The 17,218-nt window shown below is 47.7% G+C and overlaps 1 protein-coding gene across 1 annotated transcript in view; it reads left to right on the forward strand.

The window, feature by feature from the left end:
- Positions 1 to 7,421: 7,421 nt before the first annotated feature.
- The window catches only part of GADD45A (growth arrest and DNA damage inducible alpha), a 72,007-nt gene continuing 62,210 nt past the window's right edge, over positions 7,422 to 17,218 (forward strand). The window contains exons 1-3 of the mRNA XM_086953843.1: positions 7,422 to 7,719; positions 10,381 to 10,482; positions 12,171 to 12,384. Coding sequence (XP_086809969.1) covers positions 7,670 to 7,719; positions 10,381 to 10,482; positions 12,171 to 12,384 — 366 coding nt within the window. The 5' untranslated portion in view covers positions 7,422 to 7,669. The remainder of the gene's footprint in view (positions 7,720 to 10,380; positions 10,483 to 12,170; positions 12,385 to 17,218) is intronic.

Below are 17,218 nucleotides of genomic sequence, written 5' to 3' on the forward strand. Positions count from 1 at the left end.
CTCCTTTAGGTCGTATTCCTCTCAATGTTCGTGCTGGGGAGGGTCATGAGGGAGGATTAGTGGGGCCCAGTACTGTTTTATCATCTGGTGTGCAGGTTGTGGCTCATGAGGCCGACACGGGAGCGGGTGAGTTTGGAGGTAATGTGGGGAGTCCTTTATTGTTTTCTACCCCGGGCTCGGCGTCTGGCGAAGTGGTTTCCGGGGGCGGTGGCTCTCGGGGTGAGGGTGAATGGGCCCAAATGGGCGTAAATGTTTCGTTTGGTGGTGCGATTACTGGTTTGGAGCAGGGTGAAGGTTTTCGATCGGTAGGTGGGGGTGTTCCATTTCTGAGTGGTGGGCCTTTTCAATCGGGATTACAGAATCGTCAGACTGCTTTTGGTGTAGGTCATGCGGTTTTTGGCACGGCTGGAATGGGTATGGGTGGTTTTCTGGCTCCTGGGGCCTTGAATGCAGCGGGGGTTAGATTCCATGGCACTTTGTTAGGCCCGGATAGAGGTTTTGGTCAGGTGAGTGGCGGGCCTGTGCAAGGACCCAGGAGTACAGCTCCGCACTTATCTGGGGCCTCTGGGGGTCCGTATTTCATGTGTGGTTCTCCAGGCTGGGAACATTTTGGCGCGGCGGGCCTGGCACACCGTACTTTTCAGAGGGATTCAACAGGCCAGGACCCAGTCCCTAGAGCTGTTAGTCGCGCTTCTTTTTCGGCACCTGATAATTTGGATTATAGTGACGACGAGGAGGTGATAGGTGGGTCTCCGATTCAGGTGGTTTCTTTGCGGCATGACGCGCGAGGCCGTTCTTTGGAGAGAGGTCAGAAGGGGGCTGTTGATTCTACTAGGAGGGAGAATGCGTATGGTTGGTCTGTGGATGGTAGGAACCCTAGCACACCAGTCCAAACTTTTTCTTTTCAGGACGAGGTTAGGCGCGGTGTTCCAGACTTGGCAGGGCGCAGTCCAGTCCATTTTCGCCAAGGGGAAGTGAGGAGAGTGCCTAGCGCGGCCCTCTCTGTTCCACCGAGGGAACCCGGCGCGGCCAGCACACGAGGGTCTGGCGTGATCCCGCTGGCCCCAACGAGTAGCAGGTATAGGTGGCAGGCCTTGCCGGCGGCTATGGAGCAACAGAGTCAGCGCCCAGGGAGGTACAGGCGTGTACAGTCTGCTCCCCCACCTGGAGTTTCAAAATCTTTTAAATGTACAGTGGTTGATACCGGGTTAGGTAAGACCCGGGGTGATGTGATGCATACTAGTGTGGACTCGGTGGTATTGGACTATGACGAGGAGAGTCCCGAGGAAGGTGAACTGCGGGATCTTGAGGGGGGGGTGCCCTCTCATTCCTCTCATAGTGTTTTACAGGCTCCAGTGGTCCAGAGGCAACTGCAGGGGAGAAGAGAGCGCGGCCCATCGGGTAGGGCACCTCGGAGACCGGATGCATTGTCCTCGGCGCCACGGGCGGAGCCATCGAGAGCCGTATCTCTGTTACAAGGTGAGCAAACGGCCCCACAGGCCAAACCTGTTATGGTGTCTGTGGGTACCGGTGGTGAACTTGATGTGGTCATTACGGATGGCCGTTTGGTTAAAGGTCGTTATGTCAAAGACACTGCAGTGGGTACTGACGAACTGTTTATATCAAATAAAGGGGACAGTGGTATAGCTGGTGCTTCCAGCAAAGTTACACAACAAGGGGACAGTGGTGTTATAGCTGGTGCTTCCAGCAAAGTTACGCAACAAGGGGACAGTGGTGTTATAGCTGGTGCTTCCAGCAAAGTTACGCAACAAGGGGACAGTGGTGTTATAGCTGGTGCTTCCAGCAAAGTTACACAACAAGGGGACAGTGGTGTTATAGCTGGTGCTTCCAGCAATGTTACAGACAAAGTGGACAGTGGTGTTATAGCTGGTGCCTCCAGCAAAGTTACAGACAAAATGGACAGTGGTGTTATAGCTGGTGCTTCCAGCACTGTTAAAGAGCCAGTGGCTAGCAAAGAGTTGAAAATCAAAAAATTGCCATACATGGGGGTGACGAAGCCTCTGGGTGCTCACTTGATGCTTAGTACTAAGGAAAGAATTTGGAACGGTGAGTATGTGGAGCTCCTTAAGCTTCTCCATCGAGAAGTCCGGTCTAAGGAGGGCTCTAAAGAGGAAGAATTCGAGTTGGCTAAACGCCCTAAGGTGCCTTTAAATATTGAAAATTGGACAGCTGCGTTTTTGATTTATGCCAGTGTGTATTGTGAAAAGTTCCCTGAGCGCAGCGTTTCCCTGTTTAAGTACATGGATGTGATTCGTAAAGCCCAGATCACCGGGGGTGGTTTTGCCTGGTCTCAATACGACGAGGAATTTAGGGCCAGGATGGCGTGGGACCCTGAGGCGAAGTGGGGTGAGCTCGATAATGATTTATGGCAACACACAATGGGGTCATCAGCTGGGGGAAAGACTGTGTTCACGGCCAGTGGTTTACCGCTAGTGTATCGGCCCTTTCAGGGGAAGCCCACCCGGGGAGGGGTGGGGTCCTGTATTAGAGAGTACTGTAAATTCAGGCATGAGTGTTCAGGTTGCGGGAGGAAACACCCGTTATCCAAGTGTTGGGACAACGAGCCTTCGGGCAGCCAACAGGGGAAACAGTCAGGATCGGGTAATTCCAACTCAAGGGGTCGGGGATCCAGAGGTGCTAAGGGTTCTGGGGCCAAAGGCTCGTACTCCGGTTAAATTGGACAAGTTACGGATTGCCTTGCAAGGTTATGACGATGAGTCTGCAAAAATGAAGTTATTAGACGGTTTTCAGTTTGGTTTCCGACTGGGTTACCTAGGATCCCGGGAACGGAGATGGTCTGCCAATTTGAAATCGGCGTCGGAACACGCCGCAGTTGTCCTAGACAAACTTACTAAGGAGGTCCAAGAGGGTAGGATGGCTGACCCGTTCACAGATTGGCCGTTACTCAATTTGATTGTTTCTCCAGTTGGTGTCGTTCCCAAGAAAGAGGCAGGTCAGTTCAGACTCATTCAACATTTATCATGGCCGGAAGGATCCTCAGTTAACGATTTTATTGACCCAGAGATTGTGTCGGTCTCCTACTCTTCGGTTGACGTGGCCATGTCACTAGTTGTGACCGCGGGCGCAGCCGCTGAGATGGCCAAGTGTGACATCAAATCTGCCTTTCGCCTGTTGCCTGTCCACCCTGAGGATTGGTGCCTTCTTGGTATACAATTCGGTGGTAACTGGTATGTGGACAAAGCTCTACCTATGGGCTGCTCAATATCATGTGCGCTGTTTGAATGTTTTAGCACTTTCTTACAGTGGTATTTTTCAAATCGGACTGGTCATTCCCTGGTGACACATTACCTTGACGACTTTTTCTTTGTTGGATCCCCGGGCTCCGCGGAGTGCCAGACAGCTCTGGACACATTCCATGGGCTCATGGAGGATCTCGGAGTTCCTTTAGCTCCGGAAAAGACAGTGGGCCCCAGTACGGTCCTTTCCTTCCTGGGTATCGAAATGGATTCTGTACTCATGTCTGCTCGCTTGCCTGAGGATAAAAGGAGCAACATGGTGCAACTGCTAGAGACAATGTTGGCCAAAAAGAAAGTTTTGGTGAAGGATATTCAAGTGCTTTTGGGTCATTTGAATTTTGCTTGTAGGGTGGTGAGAGCAGGTAGGACTTTTTGTAGGAGACTAGGTAGGGCTTTAGCAGGACATCACTTGCCTCACCATCGTGTGCGCTTGTCTGCTGGTGTAAAGGAGGATTTGAGAATGTGGAAGTTCTTTTTGACCTCTTTCAATGGTGTTCCCTTGGTCAGGGACGTTGATTTCCAGTGGGACGTACAGATGTTTTCTGACGCGGCTGGCAGTGAAGGTTTTGGCCTTTTCTGGAATGGCAGATGGTGTGCGGAACGTTGGCCGGATGAATGGTTGAACGGTGGTCGCAGCATTACTTTCTTGGAATTGTTCCCTCTTTTGGTGGCCTTGACACTGTGGGGGGAGGAATTGGCACACAAGAAGGTTTTGTTTCGTGTGGATAACATGGCTGTTGTGGAGATAGTGAACCGACAGTCTGCAAGAGACGAACAGGTGTTGAAACTGATGAGAGTTTTCGTTCTGGGTTGTTTGAAACACGACATTCATTTTCGTGCTTTACACATTCCTGGCGTGGACAATGACATTGCGGATGCTTTGTCTCGTTCACAGTGGGGGAGATTCCGTGGACTGGCGAGGGATGCAGACAGATCCCCAACTCTGATGCCGACTCATCTGTGGCGTGTAGGCGAAGTAGGGTCGTACAATTGGTGGTAGGTTCTTTATCTGTGTCCACACGTACTGCTTATTCCTTGGCCTGGAGGGAATTCTTGGACTCTGGAGCTGTCAGACGGGAGGATCTGTCGCAGCGGTCGGAGGATGTCGTTAATTTTATACTGGACCTCATGGATAAGGGCCTCACTAAAGTGACTATAGCGGGGAAACTAGCGGGTATTGCTTTTATGGGACAGTTGTTATGGGGTTACACCCCGTCAGCAGGGGAAATAGGCAGGAGGATGCTTGAGGGATGGGCCAGGGAACAGGGGCATGTTGTTCGATCTAGGGCTCCATTATCCTGGCAAATACTGGCTAGGTTAATCACAGTCTTACCTTTGGTATGTTCAGATGATTTTGAGGCTTGTGTCTTTTCCATGCTTATGGCATTTATGTTTTTTGGAGCTTTTAGGGTCTCGGAGTTGTTGGGGACCAAGCATAAGGGTGGTTTACATTGGAGAGATGTTTTTTGTTATGATGAAGGTGTTCATGTCTGGTTATCCGGCTCCAAAACTGATCAAACGGGTAAAGGGAAGGGGGTTTGGTTACAAGCGCGCGACCCAAAGCTCACTTGCCCTTTATTGCTGGCGCGGCGCTGGCGTTCCTTGTGTGGGGGCGGGGATGAAGCCCTCGTATTCCAACACATCAATGGTTCACCTGTCACATCTTATCAGTTACGGATGGTGTTACGTAAAGCCCTGCAACACATTGGGCTTGATAGTAGTTTATATGGTACTCATTCTTTTCGTATAGGTGCAGCCACGGAAGCCTTTCACAGAGGTTGGTCGGAGAGGGATATTATGAGGTTGGGGCGCTGGTCTTCTAATTGTTTCCGGCGCTATGTGCGGAGCCCGGCAGAAGAAGCGCAGGCGTTCTCAGCCTAGCCATGTGTTCTAATTGTTTTTTCTCTTTCAGGATCCGTTGCTGGACCTCGATCGCCAGTGGTAACGGTCTGGATAGTGGGGCATTCCTTCGTTAAATGGGCCAGAGTCCAGGCGGCACGGAGCTACTTTGGAGAACAACTTGGCTTTAATGATCGCATGTTTAATATTGTATGGAAGGGTAAAGGTGGGATGCTCTGGAGAGAGTTAATCCCTTGCTTAAACAGTAACATGGTGGGCGGTTTATGCCCGGATATTTTGGTAATTCATTTGGGTGAAAATGATCTTTGTGCCACGAAAGGGGTTGTCTTACTGCGTGCTATGAAACGGGATTTAGGCCTTATTAAGGAACTCTGGTCTGGGTGCCATGTGTTTTGGACGGAGTTGATACCGCGTAGGACATGGAGAGGGGCTGTGAACCCCAGGGCTGTAGATCGGGCGAGGAAGAAGGTGAATTCGGAGGTGTCTCGTTGCTGCAGGGGCCACGGTTTTAGCAGGATATCGCACAGGGACATTAAATTTGAGTCCGTAGAGTTTTTCCGGGATGACGGAGTACATTTGTCACGTGTGGGTATGGACCTTTATCTTTTAGAGCTTCGTGAGGTGTTAGCACGGGCTTTGGCCATGCAGCGTTGATTCCAATTATCTTTCCGTTCGCTACGCGGTTGGGGGGCAGAAAGGAAGGCGCCGTGTGTTCACCCCCAGCCCCCCACACTTGCCTACCTTTCTGGGTGGCGGGGTCGTGGTGTATCAGTTCGGTTTCAGGTAGATTGTTGGTTGTAATTTCGTTAGAATTTTCTTGGACTGGGGCCGGGGCAGGTTGGTCATGGTTTGACCGTTCAGTTTTGAAAAGGGGTATTCTGCAGGAGTGCAGGGTCAGGCAGGATCGATGATTACGGAGGACATGACAAATGTTAATTCAGTTGTGGTTTGATGAATAAAGTTTATTGGTGACGTATGTTTTATATATATGACGTAATGTTGATTGATGATGTAATGTTTTATTATGACGTAATGTATAATGATGTTATAATGTGTATTGATGTATTGTGGGGAGGGCCCAAATATGTTAGGGGTGGGGGTTGGGGGCCCGTTTGGTTAGTTATTTATTTATTTAGCGAGGTTTAGTTTTGTAAGGCGTTTGCCGAGGTTTGTATTTTGTAATGTGCACCTGTTTCCTAATAAAGCGGCCTTTTACACACACACAAACAATTTTTGGTCTACTTTTCTCTCACCCCTCGCCCTCCCTCCCAATGGTGTTCCCGTTGACATCCAAGTTCTACTTTGCACATGCAGTGACACCAGTACCTGAATAGCTATGCCTCCAATGACAACAAAAACATTCATTTAGTCCATTGAAAACGAGACCATTGCAAGCATTTGAATGCAAAGAGACAAAACGTTTAATCTCGAAACAATGCCCTCTCGCCCGCCTGGGAAGATCTATTGGGGTCAGGGGGCTTCGAATGCCCCCGCCAAGCTTTCAGCTTTCTCTCCTGCAGCCACAAGAGCTGCGCGAGCTTCTCCAAAAGCGTCATAGCCTTCCTCTAGCGCGTCACATATGCCACGCTCTTAGCGTTCCAATCGGTTCGAATCAAAAAGCTACCGTTGCCTGTCGTTTTTAATGCAATTTACATACTCGTCACTTCTTAGGAAGTCGATCAGTCTGCGCTTTATCACTCGACAAACGAAAAACTCGCTCTTAAGATATGTAAAAAAAAACTTTGCCTCTCTACCACAACTGCCATCGAAACAACGTTCATATTAGTAACATCCCGGCATTGGGAGAAAAGGGGCGGGAGGAAATGGCTGGCTTTGTTAATGCTCCGCACACCTCATCTGCCACGTCGAAACAGAAAGGGGACGACGTTTTCAACAGTATTTCACCCTACTAACAAAACCGGAAGCAGTGTTTGGTCCCTCTAGTAAAACGTTAGCGGGCTTGTAAGTACTCGCTGAAGCACAAAGCAAAGGCCTCATGACAAAAAACGAATTTTAAGTTAATTGCATAATTCCAAATACATGGTTTTGCACATGAGAACTTAAATTACAATTTAAAGTATAGCAAGGCTTTCTAAACCTTGCCCTTCTAAGTAAATGCATAAAAAATGCATGCTACTATCAAAGTATTCGGCTGATTATCAAATGTTGATGATATTTTGACAGACAAGTGCATCTATTTCAAGATGGCCACATAATTAATTGGCGTTGGCCAGCTGACGTAGCGGCGGCTCTCTAAGCCCTGTCACTAAGCTTTCACCCTCCGAACAGTCGGAGGGTGAAATTGAAAGCCTACTTTGCAGCAGCCAATGGAATGTCGGTATGTAAATACGGCAGGCGGCAGTTGGTTGTTTCTGCCGGTAGGAGCACAACGATGCACTTTGAGGTAGGCACTGGGTAGTGCTGAGGGAGGAGGCGCCGCTGACTCAGTCTGCTCTGCTGCTGCCGCCTCCTCCGGGTCGTGTCATCCATTCAGTGCACCTGAAGAAGAACCGGTGGAGTGCAGAGCCCCGATGCGGAGCATGACTCTAGAGGAGCTGACAGCGGAGCAAGCCATGGGGAGGTAAGTCCTGATCAAAGCGTTTGACTGATGCACAACTCTGAGGGATACATTGTGCATCAAAAAGAGCAGCGAGGAAGGGCACCCGGGAGTTGGAAGCGATCGTGGATCTAAGGCTACAAGAGAGCCTTTGTGCTCGCGTACCTCTGAGGGGGCTGTGTGCACCAAATTGAGGAATGGAGAATGTGTGAATTCAAGGCTGTGAGCGGACTTGTGCACCCAGGACTGCGAGGAGACTGTGCACCCAGGACTGTGAGGGGAATAAGTGCATCCAGGGCTCTGAGGAGATCGTGTGGTGAGGGGGAGGTTATGTACATCCGAAGCTGTGAGAGGACGGTATGCATCCACAGCTGCCAAGGGACTGTATGCACCTTTGACTCTGAGGGGACTGTGTGCATCCTTGGCTGTGAGGGAACTGTATGCACCCATGTCTCTGAGGAGACTGTGTGCACTCATGACTCTGAGGGGACTGTTCACCCATGCCTCTGAGAAGTCTGTGTCCATCCAAGGCTTTGAGGAGGATTTGTGCATCCAAGGCTGTGAGGGAACAGTATGCCCCCATGTCTCTGAGGGGACTGTGTGCAACCGTTGCTCCGAGAGGACCGTGTGCACCCACTATAGTTCTGAGGAGTGTGTGTGTGCACCCTTGATGGTTCTGAGGACCCTTGATGGTTCTGAGGACCCTTTGTGCACCCATACCTCTCTGCAGTTTGTGAGCCCATGCCTCTGAGGAACCTGCGTGCACCCATTCCTCTGAGGAGCCTGTGTGCACCCGTGGCTGTGAATATATCGTGTGCACAGAACTATAGTGGGTGCACACAGTCCCCTGAGCCATGAGTGCACACAGAGCAGCCCCACGTCTGTGCGGAAATTGTATTACTATGCGGATCCCGCTCCAGCATTGACCCCCTCCTGATATAGGGTTGTGTGGGTGCATTGACTCTCACGTGATGGGTTGTGTGAGGGGGCACTGTGTGCAGAATCTGGCCGGCAATCAGAGCACGCTTTATGTCGACTGATTAACACCGCATTCACTGAGTGAAGGTGCACATTTAGCAGCCGCTATGTAGGATTCTGAGGTCACATTGTGCATGTATTGATATAGGGTCTGCTAAGGGCATACTGTGCAAAAGGATTCCTGGGTTTTTATGGTAGCTTTGTTTGCATCTACTTACTGTAGAATGCAAGAACTAAGGATGACAAGAGGGTGACGCATGTATTACAATATCTATAATGTGTGGAGAAATTAAGTTAGTGGTGTGATGTGACATGGCACGGGCCGATGCACTCGGGTTGGAGGGAACGGTGCGAATAGCTTTGCAAGTGCATGTATGCCGAACCCCACTCTTCACAGGTAAGACTTGGACACTGTATTTAGCAGTCGATGCCGTGGCCAATTTCCTCTGCGCAGACTGCATTTCTGGGAAAAGTCGTCATGTAGTGCGTGAGCACGTAAAGCATGTCCCGCCTACCAACAGAGGTCATGCCTGGGGCATGCCCAGTCTTCGTAAAGTTCGTGCACCCGACCTGTTCAATGCTGCGAAGCCGGAATCTGCTTGGGCTGCACAAGAGTATTGCCGTTCTGTTTTATAATCGATGTTCGAACCGTCATTGGAGAGATGTTAAGCCTCGGAATCAACATTGGTTATTATAATTATTTGTTTTAACATCTTCTGCCTATATTGAGAGTATTTAGCTCCAGTAACTGAAAAACAACATTTAGCTGTGACCTCGCACTGATGGCAAGATATGATCTCGGCATACACAACGGGGCTTTAATGTTTCGCTTGTTAACAAATGGTTAGATTTTAGCACAGATAATGGTTCTGTTATGTACCTTGCTTTATATGGATGGTTACTAAGTACCTGCACCACTTAAGTTGTTTTAAGGGAGACTGCACTGTTGCATTATTTTTTATGGAAGACTACTGAAACTTCTCAGTTGCAAACAGGTGTTCCGGGATAACAGAATACCCGCATTTTTAAAGTTACCTTTCAAGCGCTGTTTATATAAGTAGAGTATTTAGCACCTGTTTAACTGTTTTTTTAATCCTATATGTTTCAAAGCAAAGTTTAGCGCTTGAATGAGACTTTCAAGCCCCCCACCCCCCTTTTCGTTGCAGTTTATTTGTGTTTTGTGGCGGTATTTCTACTGCAGAATTTTTAGTCCTCGTAATCCTTGAAGCAGATTTATTAGTTATGGTGTGCCAAGTGCAGAGGCGTGTTTAATTCTGGTATCCCCGATGCAGGTTTTGCAGTCTCGGTAATCATTGTGCAGTGTTTAGGCCAGCTATCCCCAATGATGAATGATGATTGATCCGTAGATCCCAGAAGCTGAGTTTTTTTGTGAATTTAAATCCTGCTATTCCAGATGTAAAGTGTTTAGTCCCAGTACCAACAGCGCTGTGTATACTCCTTTTATCCACAATGCAGATTTTCGTTCTCCAAAGCAGGGCCTTGCCATCCTAGAAGCAGTTTTTAGTTATCACCAATGCCAAGAACGTAGCACTTACGCTTAACTTGTTTTCCTTGCATACCCATACAGATATCTAGTCATAACGTCTCTAGGGCAGAGTGTAGGCTTGTAGGACATTAAATGCAGTACAGCAATGCCTGCACAAAATACACTCTCTTGTATGTTAATCCTTTTCTTTGTTCTGACAGGATGGAAGTGGTGGGAAATGCCTTGGAAGAAGTTCTCAGCAAAGCTGTAGTGCAGAGGAACATCACCGTTGGAGTTCTGGAGGCTGCCAAAGTGTTGAATGTGTATGTACTAGAACCAGTTTTTGTGCGTTTTTTGTGCTTTTCTACAGATTTCCATCCCTCTTTAGTGGACTTGTTATCAGTCACCCTCCCCACATGCATGGCCTGGGGTTAAACCTGGGCAGCTTATTACCTCCTACAATTTACTAGAGTTTGCTTTATGTCATTAGTGACACATACCTGTTTTCAGATACAGCATGAAAAAATATACATCATGGCAGTGCTAGTATTATATGTCCTTTTTAACCTGCTAATGTTGGAAATGACATAAGGTAAGGTGTGTGTGTGGGCAAATATCAAGCTGTGGTTCGGGTTGAATCCCAAATGAATTACTTTCCTTTCTGTTGAGGTAGAGTTGGCCACTCCCTCGGATTTAACTCAGACACTACAATAGAGAGAACACTTTTTGGAAACTACAAAGGATCTGTAGAATGATTTCCTGATCTCCGGTGAAATCTGTTAAAGGACAGCCATTTAGGTTGACAGTTAACACATCCTTATGTATTCATTTATTTGTTAACGTTAACTTTGGAAAGATTCTGGAAACATGGGAGCATTGACAGGCACCGTTTGTGCACAGCATGTTATCAGTCTGCTTAAATGATCCATACCATCATATTGTTTCTGTGAGTTTGAGTTTTGAACAGGGGAACAGTTTTGATTCTCTTTAAGTACAGATGTGCATTCAGTAGGGCTAGCAGAAAAAAAACCCTAGAATACATATACACCAAACAAACACGTTTCCTTCAAAAGGTATTATCCCCATACATAACTTGGCGGTTAGTGTTAGCATATTTTTTTTCTTTATATTTTTCTGGGTGTGTCCTAAATAAATTGGCACCAGTCTGACTTTGTGTTTTGTGCTTGTAGGGCTCTGTATGTCCCAGGGCCATGTCTCTCATTCAGTATTTTGACTATATAGGCGGGCTTTGCGGACACTGCGAGGTTTTCATAGAGGCAGAAGCCTCAGGTGGTTGGACGGGGTTGGAAAAAAATCAGTGACAAGACAAACGAACAATGACAACATTGGCTGGTTTCCGGGAAGGCATGTGCCTCGAAGGCCAATGTGTCAGAAAAACTGTGGAATCTCAAGTGGTCTTTAGGGACATTTGATAAGCACCGGATACGGTTGCTTTTCAGTCGCATGCCAGGTAGAGATGATGGACTTGTGATTTTGCCATGCAATTCTGTAGAAAACATATAGTGCTCAATGTGGAGTTATTGATAGCCCAGACAGATTTTGTGGGACAGGCATGGACCTCTGCAAGGTCAGGATGGAAACAGTCTATCACATGTTAAGCAATGTAATAGGAAAAGTTGAAACTTTTGTCTCGGACTGGTTCAGCCGTAGCATAGCTAGGCATTTCCCATGCTTCCACGTGCTGCTTACCAGGTGAGGTGAGTGACACTGCCCAATCCTTACCGACCTCCTAGAGGCACTAACTTGCATAACGGGGCTAGTCCGACCCAAGTGCCTCAGAGACACTCCCTTCACCTCTCCCGGAGGAGCAAGTCCGCTTTGGCAGTTAGCGTGCTTTCTAAAACACCGGGAGGCTGGGCAAAGCTTCCTGCCAGGTGCACGCACGCAAGCACTGCTTTTTTCTCAGTAAAGTACGTTTATTGCCGTTGTTTGAGGAGCCTTGGACGTACGTCAGAGGTTCTAAAAATAAACTCCTTTCTCCCCTTTCCAGGGATCCCGATAACGTGGTGCTTTGTTTGCTGGCTGCTGACGAAGAACATGACCAAGACGTGGCTCTGCAAATACACTTCACCCTGATCCAGGCCTTCTGTTGCGAGAATGACATCAACATCCTGCGAGTGGGCAACGTGGGTCGGCTGGAGGCCATCCTGGGCGGGTCCGGCACAGAGGAGCCCGGGGCGGACCTGCACTGCGTGCTAGTCAATGTGAGTCAACACCCGCTGACTGAGGGGCCTGCCGGTGGGGGTGGGGGGTGTTGGGGACCATTCTGGAGTCGCACCAGAAAAATGCAACGTGTGAGTTTACAGCGTTTTGTGAGCTGCCTGCAAGCAAAGAGGTTGGCAGCGCGCGCGTGTTACAGTTGTGTGCCAACTAAGCCCTCCCTTCCCTTTCATAAAATGCTTCCAAACAGCATGCTCCTTTGTGAGATGCCCCAGAGTGATAACTAAAATTCCTCGTAAAAACAACACTATAATTTTCACCATTAATTAGTTGAACATATAAATACATTTAAACTAAGGATGTGGCGTAACCAGAGCTGCCGACTTTGAAACTGGGGAATCGGGTTCGAGTCTCGGCAACGGCTCAACATCCTGTGTTTCTGTTCAAATTACTTAATCTCCCCGTGACTACCAAAAATGAATAGGACCTTGTGTAATATAACTGGTGCTCATGTAAAGGCACTCCGATACCTGCGGGTCGAGTTCGCACTATATAGAACTGCAAAAAAAGTGTTAAACTAAGAAGGAACATATCCTCTACCTCCCCTGCCGACCTTGAAAATGGCTCAGCAGGTTAGAGTCTTGGCGTCCTCTGGTTTTGGGTAAATCACTTAAAACTCAATGCCTTAAAACTCAATGCATCCCCAAAAATACCCCCACCCTCAAAGAAGAAAAGAAAGTGACCTTATTTGATGTAACCATTGCTCATGGAAAACGCTCCAATACCTTCGGGTCGTGTTCGAGCTATATAAAACTACACAAAACATTGGTTGAATTGGTGTGTAGATCAGTAAGTTATGTGAAATCATGGGCTCTTGTGCGCCTTGAAAGGGATGCACGGTGGGCGTGAATGCGCTCCTGCAGTGGGTGCTCCGGTTTCACTCCCCTCCCCCCCTCCACTCTGGCTGCAGATGGTCACACCTCACGCATTCCTCAGCAGCAGGGTTTCGGTGATACGAGCTCACTCAGCACTTGCTGTGCCCACACTGCTCTTTGCCCTGTAATGAGTACTAAACACGATCTCCTCGGGCACTCGGCGAACCATACTGCAGTTCAAATTGTGTAACATTTATTTGCATTCCTAGCATAGATTGTCATTTAAGAGGTGGCTACACCGGTTTACTCGTTCTCATTAATAACTTAAGAATCATTAATGATTAAGATTTGACTCTCGAGCTCCATCTATAACAACTTTTCTTCTTTGATTATCCCTTTGCACACAGAAACAACACTGCACCCTGTAAATTTTCAGCGCCATAAGAGATGCTCCTTAAAGCTGTGATGAATTTCTGTTGGAGTTTGTTTAGCTGCAGAGGCACTCAAATAAAACAAGCTTTGGCAAAGCCAATAGGTTTCGCCTATGCGAGAGCTATTAGCTTTGCCAATGTCATTTGTGCATGTTGCACAACAGAGTGGAGTGGGATAGACTAGAGCACAGGTACTCATAGTACGGCCCGCGGGCCTGGCAAGCCTTCCTTGGCGGCCCGCAGACCTTGCAGACATTGTACCTGTGTTTAAAAAAAAAAAAAATGTAAGAGTCTGCAAAACTGCCGGTTGCAGGAACGCAACTCTGATAAACTCTGCTGCTCTGTGGGGGCCCGCGACCGCAGCCATGTACATCTAAGCCTCATTAACATTCAAATGGTCTTTTAAAGACCTGTGAAGTGCTCAGGTGCTAATGTGTGGGCTGTGTGTGTGTGTGCCTGGTAAGCTGTCTCAGCCCGGGCACACACAGGCACGGTGAGATGACAGACGGTGACAGAGGGAGGTAGAGGGAGGGAGACAGAGGGAGAGGGAGGGAGACCAAGGGAGATGGAGGGAGGGAAAGGGAGGTAGACTGAGGGAGAGGGAGGGAGGGAAGGAGGGAGGGAGAAAGAGAGACAGAAAGGGAGAGGGAGGGAGGGAGACAGACAGACAGAGGGAGGGAGACAGACAGACAAGGGCAGGCAGACAGAGGGAGACAGAAAAAGGAAGAGAGAGGGATACAGAAAGGGAGAGGGACGGAGACAGAGGGAGGCAGACAGAGTGAGGGAGACAGACAGAGTGAGGGAGAGAGAGTGAGGGAGACTGAAGGAGAGAGAGGGAGACATAGGGAGACGTAAGGAGAGAGGGAGACAGAGTGAGGGAGACTGGGAGAGAGAGGAAAAGGGAGTTAAAGGGAGTGAGACAGTCAGAGTGAGTGAGAGAGAGGGAGAGAGATAGAGAGAGGGAGGGAGACTGAGAGCTAGAGAGAGAGAGATATGTGTATGCTGGGTCTGGTGGCTCAGTGGACGAAGGCGTCCGCTGCAAGGGACCTGTGTTCAACCTCATGGTCACAGTTTTTTTTGTTACTTTAGCCCCGCCTCCTCTCCCACTGACCCCGCCCCCACCGATGCGGCCCTCGGACACAAACCACACTGTAAATTTGGCCCCCAAGAGAAAGTTTGTGAGGACCCATGGACTAGAGTGACGTGCAGCAGAATAGAGTGTAGTGGCATGTTCTACAGTGGCTTGCAGTAGCATAGAGGCATTGTGTAGAGCCGGGTAGAGTGCAGTGGTGTAGAGTGGAGTGCAGTGGGGCAGAGTACAAGGTAGAGGGGACAGGTGGATGCGAATAGAAGCTAAATAGACCGGGATATTGTGGCTGGACTGAAAACACAAGAGCTCCTATATAGTTCTTGAATACAAAAAAGTAGCTACAAAAATGGGCGCACTGATTGATACAAGTATTGGCTCATGATCCAGGGGAGCGATAAACAAAAGAAGATTACAATACCCATGCATGCCTTGGTAAACAGGAATGGAGTAAATGAGACGGACGCCTAAGCTAACAAATGGTAAGCTGTGGGAAGGCTGTAGGCCCACTGTTTGTAAACAAAATTCTTGAATGGACAGTGCATCCACTGTCTAGGCAAAACCTTAAAAAGCACTGATAAAGCCAATTGGTCTGACATTAGCTGCCTGCCCTTTTGCTGTGCCAATGCCTGTTTTGTTTTGTCATGGTTTTTGTAAAATGTTATTGTTAGGGGAGCTGCCAGGACATCCCCAATATAAAAATAAAAACATTGGCTAAAAGCAAAATGGCTTATTTTTGGTCTCAAAAAGAACACATTGCTGTCACAGTAGTCCCTGCCTCATACAGTCATTTCTTTGTGTGGGAATAGGGAGCATCATGAAAATTAAAAATAAGCATATTAACAATAGAATATGTAGTCTCCCAATTGTCCGGGTGGCAAATTGAGGGTTTGACACGATCGATTAACACATCAGATATTTTTCCAAATCAAATAGGACACTTTCCCTGCTTTGGGTGAAAAATGCCTTCTAAACTAAAATAGAATGAAGAGCTCTAGAAGGCTTCAAATGTATAACAATGCTCCTACTTGTGGAAATTCTAGTCTCAACTTACAAGGAGGCCATGGAACTACATTGTCACCTAATGTTTAAATCTAATAAACACAAGGACAAAGCACCTCCCATTTCCGGGACAATGTGGGTCAAGTGCTCACACTATGTCCGAGATGCAAAGATTCGTCTGCACTAGGGTGTAATATGTAACGTAAAGTGCTCTGGGTGGCGTGCATCAGTTAGCGGCAAGGACTGCATATCTGCCAGCTAAATGGCTGCATCGGAGGCTGGTAGAGAAACAAATTCTGTGACTTCAAAAAACCTTAACGACTTGAGTCTCGCTGTCACTACACAATTAATTTGCAGAAAAGCGATTTAAACAAGCATTGGCCGCGCGACCCGGCCGGAAGTTGTGTTGTGTACAAAAATAAAAAAACAGCGAGTGGTGACGCCAGTGGTGTGCGCGCAATGTGAAAAAGTGCTGTGCACATCGCGCGTGCCTGTGCGCGTTCTAAGAAGCTGGTCGCCGCTTTGGTAGCACTTCTTAAAGCAGCTACTAAATGCTCTCCGAGTAGTGCATGCGCGCTGACTCAGCGAGACCTAAAAAAATATGTAAATGTTTCCAAAGTTTAATATGAGGCTATGTATAATACTCCCAAACTACTTTCTAATTAGATGCAAATATTTGCAGAAGCTTGAAAGCAAGACTGATGATTATTTGCTTTCAAAATAAAATGCTCACAAAACAATGCAAATAGGGAAAAAACGTTTTGCTTAACTGCTGTGGAATTTTAGGTACCATTTCTTAAAAGCATCATTTAATAAAATGTGAAGATGCATGATAGTATTTCCAAAAATACACATAATGGAAAAATCAATGTAAGCAGTTTCAACAAGATAATAAGAAACCTAAAAAATAAACAAGAATAGGCAAAGCCAAAAAGTCTGACATTGGTGGTCAGTCTTTAGGTTTTGTCAAAGCGTGCCTTGTTTTGACATGGCTTTGTAAAACTTATGGTTGTGGGAGCAGTTGCTCCCTCGCAATTGTAACAAACCTTGGCAAAAAGCAAGAATATTTTTTGGTCTTAAAAAGCATGCATTGCCACAGTAGTTCCTGGCACTCAGCAACACTACTTTGTGTTGTGATCTGCTTCATGTGAAAGAGCAGAATGCTGGCACTCACAAGGTAGCCAGCTGATAGATGGAGATTGAATTATAATAAAAACAAAAGGTATTGGCTAATGCCACACCTATAATTAGGGGCCCAATTCTGAAAGAACTCCCACAAGTGCACCCAGCTGCGGCCCTTACAGGTAAGAAGGGTGGCGTTGGGGGGGGGGGGGATTTCGACTGATGATGACATGGGAAAATGAATGATTTATTTAATTTTCCCTTGTCATCGTTTGTTGAAATCCCAGCCACTCCGTTCCACCGCTCTTAACTGCATGGGCCGCGGCTGAGTGCACCCCTGTTATGTCTTAGCATTAGTGCA

This window comes from Lissotriton vulgaris, chromosome 1_1 (genome assembly GCF_964263255.1).
Source record: "Lissotriton vulgaris chromosome 1_1, aLisVul1.2, whole genome shotgun sequence".
Classification (NCBI taxonomy): Eukaryota; Metazoa; Chordata; class Amphibia; order Caudata; family Salamandridae; genus Lissotriton; species Lissotriton vulgaris.